We start from the raw sequence: 23,929 nt of genomic DNA on the forward strand, positions 1-23,929 counted from the left end.
CCGATCCCTGTGTTGGCAAGATGATACCCAGGCACCTGGGCACTGCTAACCTGGCGCCCTGGCAGTGTCCCTTCCAGCTTTGGTGCCACCTGGATTTACTGGCAGTGCCAGGGTGGTACCCGGGTGGCAGTACTAGGGTACCCAGGTGATGCTGCCAGGGTGATAGGCTGGGAGTTCCATAGTGCCCAGGTGGCCTTGGGAGTGCCAGGGTACCAGCCTGCCCAGAGCTCAATCACCCAGGGGCCTCCGATCGCCTGGGAGATTCACCAAATGCTGGGAGGCCTGGTCCACGTGGTGGAGACCTGAGCTAAACGGCGCTTGCTCAGGGTCTCCGAGGCACAGGCGTTAGATCCCACACCTCGAGGTACTCTGATGTGAACATATTCAAGGGAACCTGGCTGCACACTTGAGTATGCAAACCTGGATCCTCCCCATTTGTGGGCAGGATCCAACTCGTGATGCCTTTGAAGATCTAATGAGATTTACGAGGCATAACAAGGCCATTAAACATTGCAAGAGATCTCTTATGAAATTTAACGGCCTTGTCACGTGATGAGTTGGGCCCGACGACATCGGTAGATTGTGGCCAAAGTATATTACATTTATATGTAGTACGGTCCAGAAAGAAACCATATTTGGATTAAATGTAATTGTCTTTTGCTTGACATTATTTCCATTGAATTATTCCATGTAATTTCAGCAATGAAATTAATGACTGAAAAACAAAACACAATTATCTGCTCCATTGAACTACATCCGATTCGTTCACCTGTGGCATTTTACAATACATGACAAATATAGGAAGTCATATTTTCCAGAAATTTTCAGTCTCAACTGATTCATCCCAGTAACAGACAAAGAGGAGGAAAGTATCCACACATTTCCTCCATGATTAAATCCAGCTAACAACGACTTTTGAAATGGTGATCCTACAAAAACAAATTTAAAATATATTAATTTTTTTACAAAATCCTTGAATCTGCATCATTAATAATGGATATAACTTTGACAGCCGTGGATATGTTCATTCAACTGAGAACTCAAGGACAATAATTCACAGGACAGACAATATACTGAGTGTTGGATTTAGTAGGTCTGTTAGCCAAAGCGCAAATGGTGTCATGGTCGCAAAATATCATGAGGCCAAAAACAGGATTTGCACAGCGAGATTTCCGATCACGATCTTCCTGGACATCCTCAACGATATGATTAGCTTCACGCCTCGGAAGGGCGCGAACCTGATTCACACCAATTTGAATGCATTATAGTGTACTTAGTGAGGTTAAAGCCGAACCTTCAGACCTCACTGAATCTTCCCACCCACCAGGCGTTACGTCAGGCAGGCGTGATTTACTACTGCTTTTTTTAAATGGAAACCAAGCGCCATTACCTTCGAGAGGTAGGCAGGAGGTGAGCACCCTGAATCTATTTGTCTTTCCTGCCAGTCAAAAGAGGATTGTAGGAAGGCGATAATTTACAATGTGATACTGACCTGTATTTCATGGGTTAAAGCTAGCTCCACCATCTGACTGAAAGAATGACTGAATGATATCAGGGTTTCCACCATCTCAGCTTTCATAGAGGCTACTGTTGTTTCCTCTTCAACATTCATGCAGCTGTAAGGAAAAAATAAAACTTAACCTTTGGGATTCATTTCTCGTCTATCAACAGGTTCAAGAAAAATTGCAATTACTCTGGATATTTATTTTTTAATTGGAACAACACTAATAATTTTGGAGCATAATTATTCATGTTCGCATTGTCACACGGAAGAACAATCAAGTACAACTTCAACAAAAATTATAATGCACTTCACTTATGCTCACCTGGCCTTTCCCAACTTCTCTCCCTTTCGGTACTTTAACTATTTTAGGATTTCACTTCCTCCTTTAAAAAGTAAAAGACAGGGGGCGGGATTCTCCGATTATGGGGCGAAGTGTTGAGGCCGTTGTAAATGCCGGGGCGTTTTACGACGGCGCCATCTGGCCGCTAGGATCAGCGATCCTGCGCTGCACAGGGGCCAGCACGGCAGCGGAGCACTTCACTCTGCTCCAGCTGCCGATATGGGTGCCAGCTCGGGTGGCGCGGGTCCGCGCATGCACACTACGGCCGGCGCGAGTCCACACATGTGCGCTACGGCTGGTGCAGGTCTGCGCATGCGCGTGGGTTGCTGTCTCTGCGCCAGCCCTCACACAACATGGTGGAGCCCTACAGTGGCCCGGCGCAGTGGAACATAGGCCCCCCCCCACCTCAGAATATCCTGCCCGCCGATCGGTAGGCCCCAATTGCGGGACTGGCCACCGTGGAGGCCCCCCCGGAGTCAGATCCCCCCTCCCCCCCACAAGAATGGCCCCCGCAGAAAGAACACCGAGGTCCCACCGGGTAGGACGAACGATGCCGGTGGGACTCGGCCAAACTCGGTGGGCATTCGGCCTGTCGAGCGCGGTGAATCGCCGAGGGTGCTGCGTTGAGTGGCCCCCGACCATCCCCGCGGCGACCAGAGAATCGGCAGCAATGGTGCACCAGACAATCGGTGGCCCGGCGTCACAGGATTCGTGCCCCCCCCCCCCCCCGGCGATTCTACAAGCCGGCAAGGGATCAGAGAATCCTGCCCCAGGGTTCTCTGGCCACCCAGCTGAGTGTTTCTCGGCAGCAGGGGGCATGCCGTTTGCTGGCAGCAGGATTCTCTGCTCCCGCCGCTGTCAATGGGATTTCCCATGGAAGCCACCCGACACCATCGGGAAACCCGCGGGCGGAAATGCGCTTCTGGCGGAACCAGAGAATCCTACCACCAGCCAATGGCTGGACAATTATGACCAATATCTTTTTTCTCTTACCGATCTTTCTAGCTCTGCCGGGTCTCACATATTGGATCCAAAGCAAAAGAGTTGACGGTGTTATCTGAAATCTAATTCACTAAAGTTCATTTTCTTTTTAACTATTTGTTTTGTAGATGCGAACAGGTCTATCTTTAGTTAAAGCGAATGGGTTACGGCAGCAACCTGGGCAAGACCCAGATCAGAGTGCAGGACAGGATAATAATGATATTTTAAATATTTTAAAGGGTTTCAAAATGCTTTGAAAACAATTAATTATTGAAAAGAAGTGCTGAATATAATAGCAAAGTGCATCACTCCAGCACCATCTCAGAGATAAAAGAGGAAAATAATCGGTGAAGATCCGATTTTAACTCTGTGCAGGTTTGAGTCAATTAAAATTTCGCTCTAATGTTGTTGTTAAAATGGTTGGGAAACTAAGATTGTGACCAGGACACCTAGATGGACCTCTTGCTCTTCTTTGAAAAAGATTATTGGATTTTTATCATCCACCTGAAGCACAATCCATGGATGGAGCTGATTCGTAATGCCTTGCCCCAATGCAGCAGAATTTCAGCATCATATTGGCATGCCATCTTTAATAAGGGGCACAAACCCTTTGATTTAGAGTTCATTATTAGCCTTTGAGCCAAGTTGACATATGGTTCATTGTAATAACCAATGATAAGGATTCAATTAAAACATTTTAACATTACAATTCAACGCAGGTAATCAAAATCAGTCAATAAAATAAAACATGCGATTTCACAATCAATAAATTCAGATAATTTCTTGCATTTCAGACCAATTGTGGCTAAGTTGTAAAGTAGATGTGGTGTACAAGTAACCTTGCTTTGTAATAAAACTGTGAATCCCTGGAATACTGCCAAATGAAGGATAGTCAAGGAATGATATATCGGCAGTTGGAATCGTTTCAGCTAAGTCAATTTTAATATTTGTGCCTTAAATATTTTTCGCACCGAACCTTTCCAGACTTGTAACTTTAAATGTTGAGCCAAATATATATTCTGTGACTGTAAAATGTCTAAGGTGCTTAAAATCATGAAGGGTTTAGATAGAAGGAATGAAGAAAAACTGATTTCAATAGCTGAAGTGATGATAACCAGAGGGCACGGATTAAGAGAATTGACAAAATGACCAGAGACAAAATGAGGAAAAAGCTTTTTATGTAATAAGTAGTTAGAATTTTGAATGCACTGCCTAATAAGGCAGTGAATATAGGTTCAATGGTGGACTTCATAAAGTAATTGGGTTAATAATTAAAGAAGAAAAAAATGCAGAGATATTGGGTGGGGCTAAGGATTACTGTTTGAAAGAGCCAGCTGGTTTTGAAAAGGCTTTTAAATGGTGGCAAGATTTTAATAAAAATATGTTATCCACTATATTCTTGTTACCAAAACATTGAGATCACTGATTTTGTTCTGGTCAGTGTTGGTCAGAAGATGTTGATGCTGCAGAGACTTGGATGTTGGAGGTGCAGCTGAAGGCTAAGGGAAGATGGTTTGTTTTTCTCTTATTCAAAATGGCCGTTCCCTGGCACATACATTTTCTGCTTCCTGTCGGTTCAGGTCTGGGTGTTGACCAGGTCCAGCTGAATGTTCGCCTGGGCTGTTTTATTTACAGTTGTGAATGGAACTCAACACTTTGCAATCTTTATTTGAGCCGGTGACACTGGTGATGACTGGCCGCCAACAAAAAAACTGTCTCAGTTTGTCCATTATGACTCCAGCTAGGGTAAAGTTCGACTTTTTACTCCCCTGACCTTAGTTTTGATCTGACTCCCTGATCCTTAATTCTTATTTAATGCTGCTCTAAATTTGTGAGGAACTAAGCTCCCCACTCCTCAGAATTTAGGACAGAATTATCCCATTCCACCCGTGGCAGGGTTGTTGGCAGGCGGGAGTGGATTATCCAACAGGAGTCTAAATGCTGGAAACGTGCTGGTGGAAAATCATGTTGCAGGTTTCCCAATAGTGGCTAACAGCGGGTTGATTTCCCCGCTGGCTAATGGTGTGAACGTCATTTACGTTTCATGAATGTTCATTAAAACAGCTGCTCGCCAGCATCCCATTAGATTTTCCAATTTTACGTCATGCCAGCGTGAAGTTGCGTTAGTCTATAACCTGATTGCTAAAACGTGGTGTGCACAAGGCGGTCCTCAGTTCGCAAGAGACTTTGAGCAGAGTGCAAGAAAGTCTTTCTGCCATAGTGCTTGCCGCCCAGCCCCTGATGCGCTCTCCACCACTCTGACAGGGCAGACCGGTTTCTGCCTCCATCTCCATGCCGAGCTGGTCTTCATGGACAGCACTGTACTGTTGGACCCATGGACCCTCCTGTATCACTGAATGAGATCAGTACAGTGCCTGGTATTAAGGAGTATAGGGGTCTCCTTTCCCCTGGTACCACATACCCTGGACAGCACTCTGCTGTGGGACTCATGCAGTCACCGCAACAAAGGCCCGAAGTTTTGACCGGGGGTGGAACGCGAGGTGAGGCTGGGGGTGGGTTTATTGTGGCTTGATGAAGACAAAGGAGGCAATGTGAACAGAGGGCTGTGAGACGGGGAGGGTAGCAGGGAGGGTGAGGATTCATGATGACGGCAGATGGGCAAAGAGATGGATGGAGAGGATAGAACAATGGAAGAGAGATGGAAGATTTAGGGGAAGGAGGCTGGACTTTGACTCCTGCATGAAAAGTTCACAAGGAGGTCAAAGTGATTCCACATCATTTATTGGAAAAGGATGGACGGAGACTCTTAATGCAGTGTGCAGAGGTCCAGGTGGGGCATGGTGTTGGGCTCCTGGGGAGATTGGTGAATCGAGGAACAGATTTATTCTTGAGGCTGCAAGCTTTTTCCTCAGGGTTGCTGACAATCTGCACATTCTGGTGGACACAGGTGGGCTGGAAAGAGTGATAGAGTGTGCTGGACTGGTATTTAAAGATGGCGCCGTGACCTTCAAACTAGCCAGCTGAAGGCGAGCAAAAAAATCAGCTGTCGGCTTCCTAGGAGGGTCGGAGGAGAAGTCGCTTGTGCAGAAATAATTTGTTTCCAAGTGCAGAATCGGCCAGGGCGAATGGTGCCACCAGAGCCTCCCACCATCGCACTTAGTCTCAAAATGAAAAGTTCTACCCTTAGTTCCTGCTCTTTGACCAGATCAAGGTTGTGATAAAGTCTGGAGGTGAATGGTGCCAGTGGAGCGGTGAGTATAAAGTATATACAATTAGTAACCTCGGCGATTCCACTGAGCTGAAAAAGAACTGAAAAGGTAACATCACAGGAAAGCTGTGACTTGATTGGCTGGTCAGAAAACTGTGCTAAATTTAAAATAGAACAGTACAAAACTAATTAATAAATTAATTAACTAAGTAAAGATGGCTGGACAGGTGATGTTCTGTGGCTGTATGATGTGGGAGCTGGCAGGTCCCATTGCCAGCTGCAGTGATCACATCTGCAGCAAGTGTTGGTTGCTCGAGGAACTTCAGCTCAGAGTTGATGAGACGGAGTCTGAGCTTCAGACACTGCGACACATCAGGAGGGACAGTGTTATCTGGACTCTTTGTTTCAGGAGGTGGTCAAATCCCGTAGGTTAAGTACATCAAATTCGGTCAGTGGTCAGGGACAGCAGGGTGTGACTGCAAGTGAGGCAGGTAGAGGGATCCTAAATTCAGGGATGGAGGAGCCTCAGCTCTTGACCTTGCCCAACAGGTATGAGGTACTTGCTCCCTGTATGGATGAGGAAAGGGGCTGTAGGGAGGATGAGCTAGCCGACCACTGCACCGAGGAACAGGAGGCCATTCAAGTGGGGGGAGCAAAAAGGCAAGTGGTAGTTGTATGAGATTCTATAATTCGGGGGATAGATAGCAGTCTTTAGTCCCACATGTTATGTTGACTGCCCGGTGCAAGGGTGCGGGAAATCTCTGATAGGCTTGAAGGGATATTGGAACAGGAAGGGAAGGATCCAGTTGTTGTGGTCCATGTTGGGACAAACAACATAGGCAAGACTAGGAAAGAGCACCTGTTGAAGGATTATCAGGCATTAGGAACTAAATTAAAGAACAGGTCCTCAAGGGTCATAATCTCTGGATTACTACCCAAGCCACATGCGAATTGACACAGGGATAAGAAAATTAGGGAAGTAAACATGTGGCTAAAGGAGTGGTGCGGGAAAGAGGGGTTTCATTTCATGGGGCATTGGCATCAATATTGGAACAGGAGGGATCTGTACCATTGGGACGGTCTCCACCTGAACCGATCTGGGCCCAGCTTTCAAACGGAAAAGATAAATAGGGTGGTCTCAAGGACTTTAAACTAGCAAGTGTGGAGGAACAGAAGGGTAAGATTACAGGAAGTAAAATGGTTGATGGGAAGCAAAGCAGCAGGTTAGCACATGGGGAGGTGGGTTCAACTACATGGAAAGTTATGAAAAAAGATACAGGAAAGAAGAGCTCAGGAGATGTTATTAAAGGAGATGTTAGGATTCAAAAAGAAGGTATTAAAACTAGCATAAAGGCACTTTACCTGAATGCTCGTAACATTCAAAACAAGGTAAATGAGTTGACAGCACAAATTATTGCAAATGAGTATGATTTAGTGGCCATTACAGAGACATGGTTGCAGGATGGTCCCAACTGGGAGTTAAATATCCAGGGGTATAGGACTATTCGGAAGGACAGACAGAAAGGAATGGGAGGTGGTGTAGCGTTGATATTTAAGAATTACATCAGGCCGATAGTGAGAGATGATATGGTTCTATGGAAAAAAATGTTGAATCTGTTTGGCGGGAATTAGAAATAGTAAGGAGAAAAGGTAACTGATAGGAGTAATCTATAGGCCACCAAATAATAATATCACGGTGGGACGGGCAATAAACAAAGAAATAACTGATGCATGTAAAAACGGTATGGCAATTATCATGGGGGATTTTAATCTCCATGTCGATTGGTCAAATCAGGTCGGTCAGGGCAGCCTTGAGCAGGAGTTAATTTGAATGTATCCACGATAGTTTCCTCAAGCAGTATGTAATGGAACCGACAAGGGAGCAAGCTATCCTAGATCTGGTCCTGTGTAATGAGACAGGGATAATGAATGATCTCCTAGTTAGGGATCCTCTTGGAAGGAGCGATCATAGTATGGTTGAATTTAACATACAGATGTGTGAGAAGGTAAAATCCAATACCAATGTTTTGTTCTTAAACAAAGGAGACTACAATGGGATGAGGAAGGAGTTGGCGAGGGTAGATTGGGAGCACAGACTTTGTGGTGGGACAATTGAAGAACAGTGGAGGACTTTCAAAGAGATTTTTCACAGCGAAAAGGAAGGATTGTAGGAAAAAGGATAATCAGTCATGGATAGCTAAGGAAATCAAGGAGGGTATCAATTTGAAAGAAAATGCATACAAAGTGGCAAAGATTAGTGGGAAACTAGAGGATTGGGAAATCTTTAACTTTCAACAGAAAGCCACAAATAAAGCTATAAAATAAAGTAAGATAGGTTATGAGAGTAAACTAGCTCAGAATATAAAAACTGATAGCACGGGGCAGCACGGTAGCATTGTGGATAGCACAATTGCTTCACAGCTCCAGGGTCTCAGGTTCGATTCCGGCTTGGGTCACTGTCTGTGCGGAGTCTGCACATCCTCCCCGTGTGTGCGTGGGTTTCCTCCTGGTGCTCCGGTTTCCTCCCACAGTCCAAAGATGTGCAGGTTAGGTGGATTGGCCATGATAAATTGCCCTTAGTGTCCAAAATTGCCCTTAGTGTTGGGTGGGGTTACTGGGTTATGGGGATAGGGTGGAGGTGTTAACCTTGGGTAGAGTGCTCTTTCCAGGAGCCGATGCAGACTCGATTGGCCGAATGGCCTCCTTCTGCACTGTAAATTCTATGTAAAAAAAAAAAGTTTTTACAAATATATAAAACGAAAAAGAGTAGCTAAAGTAGCTCCGTGGCCTTGGCCTAGGCGCCTCCCTCTGCGACTGGATTCTGAACTTTCTAACCCACAGGCAACAATCAGTAAGGATAGGCAACAACACCTCCTCCACAATCATCCTCAACACCGGTGCCCCACAAGGCTGTGTCCTCAGCCCCTTACTATACTCCTTGTACACCTATGACTGTGTGGCCAAATTCCCCTCCAACTCGATTTTCAAATTTGCTGATGACACCACAGTAGTGGATCAGATTTCAAATAATGACGAGACAGAGTACAGGAATGAGAGAGAATCTGGTGAACTGGTGCGACGACAATAATCTCTCCCTCTATGTCAACAAAACGAAAGAGATTGTCATCAACTTCAGGAAGTGTAGTGGAGAACATGCCCCTGTCTACATCAATGGGAATGTAGTAGAAAGAGTTGAGAACTTCAAGTTTTTAGGTGTCCAGATCACCAACAACCTGTCCTGGTCCCCCCATGCCGACACTATAGTTAAGAAAGCCCACCAACTGCTCTACTTTCTCAGAGGACTAAGAAAATTTGGCATGTCAGCTACGGCCCTCACCAACTTCTACAGATGCACCATAGAAAGCATTCTTTCTGGTTGTATCACAGCTTGGTATGGATCCTGCTCTGCCCAAGACCGCAGGAAATTACAAAAGGTCGTGAATGTAGCCCAATCCATCATGCAAATCAGCTTCCCATTCATTGACTCTGCCTACAATTTCCGCTGCCTCAGAAAGGCAGCCAGCATAATTAAGGACCCCACGCACCCCGGACATACTCTCTTCCACCTTCTTCCGTCAGGAAAAAGATACCAAAGTTGTGGTCACGTACCAACCGACTCAAGAACAGCTTCTTCCCTACTGCCATCAGGCTTTTGAATGGACCTACCTCGTATTAAGTTGATCTTTTCTCTACACCTTGCTATAACTGTAACATTATATTCTGCAATCTCTCCTTCCTTCCCTATGTACTGTATGCATTGTTTGTACAGCATGCAAGAAACAATATTTTTGGGGTAGCACAGTGGCAAGCATTGCTGCCTACGGCGCTGAGGACCCGAGTTCGAATCCCAGCCCTGGGTCACTGTCCGTGTGGAGTTTGCACGTTCTCCCCGTGTCTGCGTGGGTTTCGCCCCCACAACCCAAAGATGTGCAGTTTAGGTGGATTGGCCACGCTAAATTGCCCCTTAATTGGAAAATAAAAAATAAAAATAAAAATAATTGGGTACCCTAAATTTATTTTAAAAAAGAAACAATACTTTTCACTGTATACTAATACATGTGACAATAATAAATCAAATCAAATCAAAAGTAAACATTGGTCTTTTAAAGGATGAGAAGGGGATTTAATAATGGGAAATGAGGAAGTGACTGAGGCATTGACCATGTATTTTGTGTCGGTCTTCACAGTGGAAGACACAAATAACATGGAAATAATTGTTGCCAAGGAGGCTATGGCAGGTGAGGACCTAAAAACGATCATTATCACTAAGGAGGTGGTGTTGGGCAAGTAAATGGGGCTAAAAGTAGACAAGTCTCCTGACGCTGATGGAATACATCCCAGAGTACTAAAAGAGGTGGCACCCACAGGCCTGATCCCCGGCACAGGCAAGATACCACCTGGGAACCTTGGCACTGCCATCCTGTCACCCTGGTAGTACCCCTGCCAGCCTTGCAGTGCCACCTGGACTCCAAGATCGAGAGTGCCAGAGTACCACTCTGCCAAGAACCCGACCACCCAGGGGCTCCAGGTCGCCTGGGTTAGCTCCTCAAGTGCCGGTACGTCTGGCCCACGTTTGTGGAAACCAGTGATAAACGGCGCCGACTCAGACTCTCCAAAGCTAGGCCGTTAGGTCCCAGGCTTTGAGTAACTTTGGCGCAAACATATTTAAATGAGCTTAACTGCACATTTAAATATGCAAATCTGGACCCTGCCCATTGTGTGCGGGATGCAGATCACAGCGCTTCACGAGGTCTCGCTAGATCTTGCAACAAGGCCGTTAGATCACACCCACTAGAACAATTATATTTCATTTTATTTATATTTAAGATAGGGGGTACGATCTAATGACTGAGTTGCACCCGGCGAGGATCCGTGCGAGCCGGTTAGATCGCAGGAGAGGGCCAAATCGAGAACAGCGGCGGGTGCCGAGCAGTTTGCGATCTAACCAACCCGCTCTCATTGGCGGGAACTCGCCTAGACACAGCGCAAAGCTAATTGAGGCCAATTAAGGACAATCTCCATCTCATTAACAAGGTGGAAGTCCGATCTAATGGCCTCCCATGATCTAACCAGCTCCCCAGTGAGAGGTCACATGGGTGTCGCTTTGTACTAGTCCACGGATCAGGTGTCACAGCATCTGGGGGGTTTCCTCGGCCATTTAGTACCCCTGAGTGGTCAGGGACAGGGCCAGGTGGCACCCTAGCTCTCCCTTTTGCACCCAGGCACCTTTGCACTGCCAGGCTGGTAACTTGGCACTTCAAGATGCATGGGCAGCACTGCTATGGTGCCCAGATGCCAGGGTGGCACTGGCAAGAGTCCGGGCCTAAGGGGGCCATGCCCATGAAAGGAGGGATGACGGGGATATGAAGGGTGGCGGGGGTGGTGAAGAGAAGGTATTGAGGGGCCTCTGGAAGGTTGGATGGGAGGGGGGGTAGAGTGGGAATCCTGAAAAGGGGGGGGGGGGGAAACCGAGGGTGGGAAGTCCTGAAAAGGGGGTCCCCTCAGTGACCCCATAGCGGGGTGTCCTCACTTGGGGGGGGGGGGGGGGGGGATAATGCCCATGTGTGCGGGGGGTGACATTGCCCATGGGTGGGGGGGTTTGGGAGATCCTCAAACTCACTTAGAGATCGGGGCACCTTATCAAAACGGTGGCCCGACCTATGAGGATCTGGTCTGGCCAACGGGTTCAGCTCCCCAGTGGTGAAATTAATTCTAAGTGTGGGCTAAGCCAGAGAGCTAACCCCAGACCCCACAAAAGTGACTAAGTGTGATTAGATAGCGGGGGAGAAACTCCAGCAAAACCGAACTGAAATGACACTTTTCCATTAGGTCGCACGCAGGAACTTTAGCAGTGAGCAACAAAGCAGAAATGTCATTTGCAACAAATTAAACAATAGAAGTGTTCAAAATAGAGAATTTCAGTACAGGCTGAGGTAACAAAAGTACCTTTCAGTTATTGTAGTCAGGGCAGTGCATTTCTCGATTAAAATCTCTTCAAACTGCAAAGAAATAGAAACAAACATGATAATTGACAGCGCAATTGGAATATTGTGTGCACAGCATATGCTTTGCAGTTAATGTTTACTCAAATTTCCGGCCATTCTATTGTGGTACTTTGAGTAATGTTCACCATTAACTCACTTAATCTCATAATAAAGTTACAGAAGTTACAATGTGCATAATCTGCACAAGATATTGGTCTCAGTTTTGATTCCTATTCGAAATAGATTAAGTTACATGTCAGATATAATTTAGCATAATTTAGTTCCTTAAAATCATTCGCACTGTCTAGACAACCTGGTTAAAAAACAAATTCAAACTTCCTCTTGATGCTGATGGTAAAACACTTTGGGCAGAATTTTCCCAAATTTCAGAGTGCTGGATCAGGTGGGAAAAGCTGTGTGAAACTTGCTGGCTTCACAAATGCTTTTTCTCACCTGATTAAACAAACAGCACTCTGCAATTCAGGAGAGCTGACGAGGATCACACAGGCGGCTGTGTGTGTGGTGTGGGGGGGGGGCGGGGGGGGGGGGGGGGGGGGGGGGGCTAAACACGGCAACAAAGACAGGATTCCGAGATCAATCCCAAAGTAACATATAAGACCTCCCCCCATGTTGATTGGGACCCCCATGGAATCGGGCCCAAGCCCATAGAGATTGAAATTTCCTCCCCTCCCAGCAGCAAAGCGCCCCCACAAGAATCAGGGCACCTACCCACCACAACGCCAATGTCAAGGCACCACATCCCGCTGCGCTGTCATTGGATCCCCACCACCACCCCACCTCCCCCAACATTGTCCACTGTGATTGGGGCTCTCCCCCCACTACCACACATAAGGGGAGCCACACACCCCCCACTGGAGGAAGGCATTGCTGCGGGACGTGCCATTGGGAATTGCCAAGTGAGGACATTAAGGGGACAGTGCTAAGAGGGCTCTCCCTGTCAGAGCCACCTTGGAGGGCCTCAGCAATGCCCATCTAAGACTGGGGCATGCCCAGCAGTTGCCTCATCAAGGTTCGCCTTGTACTGGGTCACACCCCAGAAACTAGTCCAGAAGCTCAGCATCTGACTGGGTCCTTGGATCCAGCAGATCTCTGGCTGCTGTCTCGCCTGAGCTTTCCTGCCTCCACCTGGTGTGCAAATGCAACTGTGTGATGCTCAGCAGAATGGCCCCAGAAGCATGTCCACTACCGTTGCCCATCGAGGTGTGTGTCTCTGAGCTGGTGGAAGGTGGGGTTGCCAGCTGTGATGCTTCGATGGTGGCATCCTCAAAGCTCTCCTCCAGTCCTCTTGGTCGCATTCCCCAAGCTGATTGTTGCTGCCATTTCTTCCTAGGCAGCACCGGCTGTCCTGTGGCTGACCCTCCCCGACCCTCAGGGAAAAAGGGCATCCCGTCAGTACTCAACCGCGTACAGTAATCTACCCAGGTTGGCATCCCGAATCGTGGGGCTGATCTCCTCAGTGGCATGGTTGTGAGCAGAGTGGGGCTGACTGTGCAGGAGTGGTTTAAGTGCTGCTCTCCCTTGTTAGCTGGGGGTGCTGGCGAGCGCAGTCCCAGCGAATCAGCCAGCGAGATCATCATTTGCTGTGTGAAGCCTGTGTAGCCTCATTAAGTGGACCAATTAATGTTTTATAGCGGTGACAGCCTTGCCGAGCCGAGTGTCGGGAAGTTCACGGCAGTCCCCGTCCGCTACCACACTTTGAACCATTTTGGTTGAATCGCACCCAAGATTGCAGTGTAATTGGCCCAATAAGTATAAATCACAAAAGATTGTCAACAAAAATAATGAATCAGTGAGACGATACAGTGCTATATTCTCTGATGTAAATTTGCTTCAAATTTTAATGCCATGTTAGTTGCTTAATTAGTGTAATGTCACTCAGTTAATTAAACTGTATGTTGAATCATCTCCTTCCGACTCACAATAAGCAATTACTGAGCAGGCAGGTCATGGCTGTGAATCTAGTGAGTTTAAGTCGAAGATGTTGACAACTGAATATCTGACCTTTTGAAGTGCATAATTATTTGTCTTTTCTGCCAACAATAACAGAACATTTTATTTGAAATTGCGTTCTAATTTTTTGTATTCCCAAGCTCAACATAAATATTATTAATTAGTACTCATAAATTCATGCCAAAAGTAATTTTGAAGTGAGACTGAAAGATTTTCATACATTAGAGGCGAGGAGGAAATAAAGGCCAAACGCAATCTTGTCACTCAATTCCTGTCAGAAGCTATTTAATTGTTCCTTTGGACACAGAACCTTTTTACTTGATTTGGAAATGTTGTCTATTTAATTCATTAGAATTTCCAATGAAAGACTAGGATGCGTTCACTTTTCAAATAAAAATGTATATAACAACAACTTGCATTTAGATATCTCTTCAGCCTGGTTAAGCAGCCAGGTGACCAAAAGTTTGGTTTAGCAGGAGGGTTTTATGAAGTGCCTTAGGGGAGGAGAGGGAGGTGGTGGGGCAAAGAATCCCAGAGGTTAGGACCTAGGCAGCTGAAGGCACAACCACCCATGGTGCAGGCGGTGGCGTAGTGGTATTGTTACTGGGCTAGTAATCCAGAGACCCAGGGTAATGCTCTGGGAACCCGGGTTCAAATCCCACCACAGCTGATGGTGAAATTTGAATTCAATAAAAATCTGGAATTAAGTAAAACGAGGAGCATGAAACAATTGTTGATTGTCATAAAAACACATTTGGTTTGCTAATGTTCTTTAGGAAAGCTACAACCCTTAACTGGCCTGGCCTATGTGGTGATATGCATCACTGTAAATACCCTAATGTAAATACACTACAACTAAGTAAACACTAGAGGGAGCACCAGAGACGTCATGACATACAGCTAATGAACACATAGAATAGGACACGGCCAATGGGCAGTCAAGACACCCAGAGGTGACACTACCACAAGGGGTCATTACAAAACACATATATAAAAGGACAGGGCACACATGCTCTTTCTCTTTCCACAGGCGACACTCAGAGAGAAGGACAGGGGCAGATCAGAAGCATCACACCCACCACGTGGCTGAGAGCAGACTGGTTAGTTAGACTGAATTAGACTGGTTAGCAGGAGAGTCGCACTCAAGTAGGAGAATTGTTAACTGTTCAATAAATGTGTTAAACCTATCTCCAAGTCTGAACCTTCCTTTGTCAGATCATACATCAAGGAAGCAGCTTATGCTACATGAAGAAGTATAACACAACAGCCTATATGTGACTCCCGATCCACATGTGGTTGACCCTAAAATACCATATGGCCTAGCAAGCCACTCAGTTCAAAGGCATTTACAGATGGGTAATAAAGGTTGGGCCAGCCAGCGATGCCCACATCCCATGAATGAATAATGAGTTTGGTAAGTGCAAAGCATCAAAATTGGAAGAGCATAGAATCTTGGAGGATTGCATGGCTGAAGAAAATGAGAAACTGGAGAAAGGGTGAGAAGCTATAGATGTATTTGAAAAAGAGGATGAATATTTTAAATGCTGAGGCATTGCCAGACCAGGTGTGAATGTAGGTCAACGAACACTCTGATGAATACAACTCAACAGCATTGATTTTGATTAAATCCAAGTGAGTTGTCCCAATTCCATTGAGAACAGGTGAAGTTTATTAGATATAGAGCACAGAAAGGCACTATCACAACCAGGCCAGATGCGATTTCTGGTTGCTCTTTATTTGCTCACTCTAATCATTTAAGCACAACATTGTGAATACAACACTGAAACAAGCAACGGAAGAATATTTTTAAAAGCTCCTCAGCATATTAAAACCTAATCCTCTGATCCCTAATTTTCCATTATAGCATGCAGCTGTATTTTGAACCATTCCCAAATATTTGTGCCTGCCGTATCCTTGTGGGGAATTACTCCAAACATTGTTATTTTCAAAACTGTGGATGTGGGATAACTTCAACAATTTTCCTTTAAATGTTTGGGGATAGCGTTCTATGTAATCATTTTAAGACCAATTGTCCTAACCCTGTAGGTGTGGTGTACTTGGCTTTCCAGAAGGCAATTTTGGCAAGTGCCGCATTAAAGGTTTACTTTAGGAAAGTAGGTTGAGGCCACAATCAGATCAGCCATGAGCTTATCAAACAGGTGAACAAGCTCGAGGGGCCAAATGGCTCTTACTTTGTATGTTCACCTCTGTCACAAGAATCTGTATTATTTTTCCATACCCTTGTTCATTTTTCTTAATTTCTTCCTTTGGTTTCATTGCTCACAGTAATCTATCCTCAGTAGAGGCATCAAAATAATCATTGGTGATTGTACATTGATTGCCAACATCATTAACTGGCAAAACTAGAGACTCAGTGTCATACCCTGGTAAACCTCTTCTCTATCCTGACAGACAGGTAACTTACCAGTTGGATTAACAAATGAACGATTTATTTAAGGAAGAAACTATGTGCAGAGAGTGAGATAAATGTCCCGAGACCCAAATGCCTCTCTAATTGGAAACTGGCGCTCCGTGCCCCCACTCCCCCCTCGGGTTCACGTGCTCTCACTCCATTGGCTGATTGGGTCACATAACCCTGCGGTGACGTGCCCCCCTCCCTCCATAAGGTACACACAGTACCACACTCAATTCGCAGAAACATAAAGAATTGTAATTGAGGTAAATCTGCTGGTTTTCATCATCCTCTTCTTAATTTTACTTCTTCACAGGGGGAAGCAGTCACAGGCCCCAAGTTTCACAGGGGCACTCTCTGAATTGACCTGAAGATGGATAAGGCATTCAATTAACAGTCAAGGCGATGGGAACTGAGATAAGACTGTATACATGTGGGCCTGATTTGAATAGATCATGGCTGTCGGCGAGTTCCCCACCACTATTCAATGACACTTAGTCACTGTTGTACCCTCTGTTTGCAAGATCATAGATTCAGAGAAGTGCGGAATATCTAAGGAGAACCAAGAGCCTGGAACCTGGTGCAGAGCAGCCCCTTGATTCGCTGCTGAGACCCTGCTTGAGGAACGAGGTCCTCCTCCTGAAGGATGGCAGTGCAGGCCTTGACAGACTTGGCTGACACAACCAGCAGAGAGAGTGTGAGCTGCTGAAATCCAGTGCAAGAAGAGGCTCAATGACCTTACTCACTCTGGCAAGGTTGATGCAATCCCCAACCCTCAGGATGGGACTCTGGGTATTCACCTTCAGAAGCCAGCTGAGGAGCCTCAGAGTGCATGTTGCTCCTGATCATGGGAGGAGTGTGTACCCACAACACTTACTGACCCCTCAGAATGACTCAGAGCCGGAGTGCTGCTGAGGACCTGCCAGCACTGGAACAAAGAACAGAGAACAGTACAGCACAGGAACAGCCCCTTTGGCTCTTCAAGCCTGTGCCTATCATGATGCCTGTCCAAACTAAAACCTTCTGCATTTCCTGGCTCCATATCCCTCTATTCCCAACCTACCTATGTATTCGTCAAGATGCCTCTTAAATGTTGATATCGTATCTGCTTCCACCCCCACCCCAGCAGCGAGTTCCAGACACTCCACCCTCTGTGTAAAAGATTTGCCTCTCACATCTCCTCAAAATATTCCTCCTCGCACCTTAAACCTGACTCCTACTTATTGACTTTTCCATCCTGGAAAAAAAGTGTCTGACTATCCAATCTGTCCATGCCACTCATGATTTTGCAAATCAATATCAGATCACCCCTCAACTTCTGTCGTTCCGTTGAAAGCAATCAGAGTTTATCCAACCTCCTCATAATTAATACCCTCCAGACCACGCAACATCCTGGTAAACCTCTTCTATAGCCTCCAAACCCTTCTGGTGGTGTGGCGACCAGAATTTTACACAATATTCCAAATGGTTCTGTACAGCTGTAGGCATAACTTGCCAATGTTCATACTCAATGCCCTGACCAATGAAGGCAAGCATGCCATATGCCTTCTTGACTGCCTTATCCACCTGTAATGCCACTTTCAGTGATCTGTGGACCTGTACGCTCAGATCTCTCTGCCTGTCAATACTCCTAAGGGTTCTGCCATTTATTGTATAATTCCATCTGTATTAGACTTTAGAAAAGTGCATCACATTTGTCTGGATTAAACTTCATCTGTCACTTCTCCGCCCAAGTCTCTAACTAATCTATACCCTGCTGTATCCTCTGACAATCCTCTTCACCAACTGCAACTCCACCAATCTTTGTGTCATCTGCAAATTTACTAATCAGACTAGCTACATTTTCCTGCAAATCCTCTCAAGTAGGCCATGTAACTGAAAAATTAGGCCATGAAAAGCCCCAAGCTAATTTGTATACCTTACCCGGGATTAGTCTCCACCCTCCAGTTTAGTTACTCCTCTACTTAGTTAGTTAATTAGTTTTTCAATTTTGTTTGTCAAATATAGTGCAGATTCCCGAAACATGCAGTGACCAACGAACAGGAGAAATTGGCACTGGGCATAGAAGCCAGACATGTCTATTTTGCTCTCTTTTGACTATGCTCATAATGGCTGTGAGGGGCCCCAGGGGGAAGAGGGGTCCCTCTGATTACAGCCATGCAATGGAGAGACATGGACATCACTAGCGCGCAGATAATGAGAAAGTCAGACAAGGCAGAGTGAGTATCCATGGTGGAGGTGGTGATCAGAGATTGCAATACATTGATTTAGGGAATGCATTGCACTCCATTCCATCTGACAGAATGCTGAAGTCTAAGTTACATTGGCACTGCAGAGGCTTCTGCTCTTCAAGGCTTGTCCTCATGTTCTCTTTTTGTGTTTCCCAAGGGTGCAGATGTCGAGACAAAGAGGCAACTCCCTCGTCATCACCGGAGCATAAATAGCTCAGAAAAGCACTGTCACACCTTACAAGTGTACCTTCCACCAGCGCAAATAAAATCACTTTTGTCGATTCTTGTGTCAGGTTAGATGGGGTGACACTAGGTGATCAGGACAGCATCAGAATGCAGTAGGTGCAGTCCCTCTCAGAGGATGGAAGACAAACACAACCCTGTTCAGCTGGGTGAAGGCACAAGCCATCAAGAGTCATATGAAAGGAGGCTCGACTTAGATGAGCAGCAGCAGATTTTCTACCGCACGTCATGGTTCGCTGAAGCAATGCAGGGTCGTGAACAGAGAATTGAGGGGTCCATTTAGCAGGGTCATGTGTGCCACCAAGACTCAGGGCTTTGAGCACAAGCTCCTCTGTTGAAAGTGTGGCCAATTTCATAGAGAACTTTATGTGGCAGTACTTGGAGTACATGCAGATGACACCTGATGAGAGGTGGCCCCTTTTCCTCCTCTGTGACTGTTTTATCCCTTGGATGGCACTATGGATAGTTGGTGGGGAACATCAGCTGGGGATTAAACAACATCCCTTTGCCATCAGCACCACTGACTGGTCCATGATAACAAATAAATGCAAGACTCGGATGCATGCAGGAACTGTGCATTGGCGTACATAGCATGAAACCATGGACTAGGCAGTGTCATGGGTACTCGGGCAGTGTATTGGGGCAGTGCCGGGGGCATGCCTGGGGGCAATGTCAGGGGATAGTGCCCAAGTGGTTCCAGAATATTCTGGGGTGGGGGGGGCTTCCAGAGTGAACTGGTTTGCTTGCTGTGTGCTGGAGTGGCCTTTACAAATAGCGCCCTTTAATAGCACGGTGGGGCAGTGGGTTAGCCCTGCTGCCTCACGGCGCCGAGGTCCCAGGTTCAATCGCGGCTCTGGGTCACTGTCCATGTGGCGTTTGCACATTCTCCCCGTGTTTGCGTGGGTCTCTCCCCCACAACCCAAAGATGTGCAGGCTAGGTGGATTGGCCATGCTAAATTGTCCCTTAATTGGAAAAAATGAATTAGGTACACTAAATTTATTTATTTTTTAAATTGTTTAAATGGCGCGTTAATTGTCGGCTATCTAGGTTACTGGTGAGGTGGGGAATTAGAGGCCTCCCCGCCAGCGTTACATTTTGAAATCCGTGACTTTAACTTTTTTTTCAAAGTGCTGCAATGTACCACAGAGAATGCTACCATTGCCGTCAGCAGCTTCAACTCCACTTTTCCTGTCCGGCCTTAGCCGATATTGGGGAAAATCATGCCTAACTTTCTTGCTTTTGATTTCTGTGTGTCTGTGTGTGTGTGTGTGTGTGTCTGTGTGTGTGTGTGTATCATTGCATCCTCCATCATTTTTCTCAGATTTTCGTAACTGATAAACTTGCTCTTTCTTTGACTCCAGAAAGCCTGGTTTGATTGGTTCCTTGTTAACAAATAAATGCATTTGGATTGGAAAAGGCATTTGTGGGGAAAATACATTTTAAAAACGTTTGTTGTGACCAACCTAGGAGGGCATGATGCTCTCCGCCTGAGCATTCACCTGAGCTCCCCTCGGATGTCCGCTCACCAGGTACACACCTTGAGAGATCAGTCGTGACTCACGTTGTTCTGCCGTCACACCGCCATGGACTGATTTTCTGATTGGGGGGGGGGGGGGGGGATAATTCCAGCATAGGGGCCTGTTAATTATATGACAATTTATTATAATAATGTTCCTGACATTGAACGGCGAGAAATGTGCCCGTCACCGATGAGGTGAGGGGACAATTCGGTCACGTGTTTATGTTGGCCGAAAACGCAACTCTGCACTTGTCATAATATTTTCTGCTCCCATCGCCAAACCTGCCCAACATGAACAGAAATGTAAAATTCCAGCCTTAAAGTCCAGTTAAAAGAATATATGAGTAGGCCTTTTGTTTGTCTGTGAAGCGTAGATTGGGAAAGTTGCAGCCGTTGAAGTTAGATGATTTCTGGTTTAATACCGTGGGCAACACAGTAGTATAGTGGTTAGCACAGTTGCTTCACAGCTCCAGGATCCCAGGTTCGATTCCCGGCTGGGTCACTGTCTGTGCTGAGTCTGTACGTTCTCCCCGTGTCTGCGTGGGTTTCCTCCGGGTGCTCCGGTTTCCTACAACAGTCTAAAAGATGTGCTGGTTAGGTGGATTGGCCTGCTAAATTGCCCTTAGTGTCCAAAAAATGTTAAGAGGAGGTTACTGGGTTACGAAGATAGGGTAGATACGTGAGCTTCAGTAGGATGCTCTTTGTAAGGACCGGTGCAGACTCGATGGGCTGAATGGCCTCCTTCTGCACTGTAAATTGTACGATTCTATGAATTTTGGAGCATACATTGTTCAGGTCTGCACTTTGTTGAAGACACACTTTTTGCTTCCAGAGAGAGGTTTTTCCAGCTCTTTTCCAGCTCTTCCAGCAGCCTTCTTGGATGACCATAATGAGTCCTTTCTTTCTGTTTGTCCTTTTCTCTCCCATGGATGCTCAGTTTTAAATTTATTTCTGTATATTCCCAGAAGCATGTTTTGCATCCATTGTTGTAGTAATCACAATTTTTGGATCTTCCATCTCAGAAATCATTCGACACGTTTCTGAGATATAAATGAACAGGAAATGGGGTTACTTCATCATCCACAGTGGCTTTTGAATATTGATGAGTATCTGATTGAAGTCTAGCATTTATCATCTTCAATGCCTTATTTTCAAGAGTGTATCTTTGAAGCGGACCTTAACAACACCCCCACCCCCTCTCCCCAAGTGTGAAATTCTGTGTAACAGGCCTGCAATGCAATTTATACAGGCTTTCCAGAGAAGTGGTCAACTTTACAGTATCAGTCATCAGGTGACTGCTGGTATCGATCTTTGGTAAGTATCATTACTTGCATTTTTTTAAAAACAGGTCTTCTTTAAACAATTCAGCATGTCTGTGGTTGGCTGGTGATGTTGTTGGTAGCTCTCACTCTGTCGCAGTTTTCTGTTCTCGTGGCATTGTACATTGTGAATATTAACGCATGGAACCAAACACATAGAATTTATAGAATTTTCATAAAATTTACAGTGCAGAAGGAGGCCATTTGGCCAATTGAGTCTGCACCAGCTCTTTGAAAGAGCACCCTACCCAAGCCGACATCGCCACCCTATCCCCACAACCCAGTAACCCCACCCAACACTAAGGGCAATTTATCATGGCCAATCCACCTAACCTGCACATCTTTGGACTGTGGGAGGAAACCGGAGCACCCAGAGGAAACCCACACAGACACGGGGAGAATGTGCAGGCTCCGCACAGACAGTGAACCAAGCCGGGAATCGAACCTGGGACCCTGGAGCTGTGAAGCAATTGTGTTAACCACCATGCTACCGTGCTGCCCTAACATGTGAGCATTATTAATGGTGGTACATAAAAAGAGGTATGAAGTGGTGATGGTGAGCAAGGGTCCATTTATGGTGATCTGCAGATCTGGGCAGATGAACAATGTTAAACATTGGTTAACTCTGCTTCTCTCTCCACAGAGACTGCGTGACGTGCTGAGTATGTCAGGCATTTTTTCAGATTTGCAGCATCGACAGAATTTTGCTTTTGAGTTTCAGGAGGAGCATGATAAAATTTGCAAATGGAAGCATTGTAGCAAATTAAAGTCAACACAAATAAATACACGACAGGAGAAAGAGTGACTGGCAAAATTATTCAACGAATGGTACATTGAGCTTGCGAGATGAGACTGAAAAAAATCCAGTCATTATTAATCATTAACCGATAATTCTAACGATCCAAATGATAATTTGTTACAGTGCAGGATTGAGGCTATTACACCATCACTGCACACTGCCCTTATCACACCTTGCATACTCAAAATCCAAGGCACAATCAAAGAATATCAGAAAACTGAGGCACAAGGACAAGCCAAATCTGAGGCTCCTCGGTCCTGAATGGAGATGAATAAAGTACGCATATTATCAAAGGTGGATCTGGCGCACTAACTTAAGTTAAACAATGATGCAGGACATACGTTAATAAAGGACAACTTCGTAACTAACATCAGGAAACACTTCAACATGAAAAGAGTAATCAATACTTGTAATTGCTTTCTGGATAGTATAGTAGAGGCAAAATCATGAAAATCACTCAATAAGCTGGGTGTTTCAACAGGGAAGAAACAGAACACTGCCTCCTCAATGATTCCATGAAAAGAAGAGTAAACTGGGGAAAATGACTTGGCTAATCTGTCTAACTTCATACATTCTTCAGCCTCACATTCATATTTTACATCTAGTTGTAACCTGTTTGATTAACAGTCACCATATCCTTGGTATCATTTGGGATCCTCTCTGATCCAGCATAGAACAGTCATTTTCAGTTGCCAGAGCTGACCTAACTTTAACCAAAGAAACTGAATGATATCTGTGAATCTGTCAAAAAAAGCAAGTTAGTAATAATATGTGGAACTTTACAGTACACCTTAACCCAGTCTCTTACTCTCAGATCTAAGTTCTAGTTCTGGGTAGTGTTCCATTGCAGCAATTATCATTTGACACTGGCAGCAAAGGTACAGCATTCTACCTGCAACTTTGGCCTTCTATATCAGACTCTACTAAATCATCCTAAACTTCTATTAATCATTTTCCCCTTCACTGAAAAAGGTATAACAAGTGTGAATGTTTGTGCTAAATTGATGACCAACCTGCCTTGTTAGTTAACTCAGTGGCATCACAGACTAAAGCATTAATTAACAAATTTTCACACAATACAAAACAATACCATTACACTTCATCTGGTGTGCAGAGAACTGCGGTACCATGCATTGTACAATTTGCAACCAAGTATGTAGATTGTAGAACTCTGAGATCATGGAATCCCTACAGGGCAGAAGGAGTCCATTCAGCCGTGTTTACCAACCCTCTGAAAGAGCACCCTTACCAGGCTCCCAACCTATCCCTGCAACCCTGTAACCACACTTAACCTGCACCTCCCTGGGCACTAAGGGGAAATTTAACATGGCCAATCCACCTAACATGCACATCTTTGGGAGGAAACCCATGCATACACAGGAGAGCATGCAAACTCCACACAGACAGTCACCCAAATCCGGAATTGAACCCGGGTCCCTAGTGCTGTGCTAACCA

The 23,929-nt window shown here is 45.6% G+C and overlaps 1 protein-coding gene across 1 annotated transcript in view; it reads right to left on the minus strand.

Annotated features, from left to right (window-relative positions):
* The window catches only part of LOC119971858 (protein inscuteable homolog), a 442,888-nt gene that overhangs the window by 295,186 nt on the left and 123,773 nt on the right, over window positions 1-23,929 (minus strand). The window contains exons 3-4 of the mRNA XM_038808087.1: window positions 11,941-11,993; window positions 1,493-1,616 (exon numbers count right to left, since the gene is read on the minus strand). Coding sequence (XP_038664015.1) covers window positions 1,493-1,616; window positions 11,941-11,993 — 177 coding nt within the window. The remainder of the gene's footprint in view (window positions 1-1,492; window positions 1,617-11,940; window positions 11,994-23,929) is intronic.

The sequence above is a fragment of the Scyliorhinus canicula genome, chromosome 9, assembly GCF_902713615.1.
Source record: "Scyliorhinus canicula chromosome 9, sScyCan1.1, whole genome shotgun sequence".
Classification (NCBI taxonomy): domain Eukaryota; kingdom Metazoa; phylum Chordata; class Chondrichthyes; order Carcharhiniformes; family Scyliorhinidae; genus Scyliorhinus; species Scyliorhinus canicula.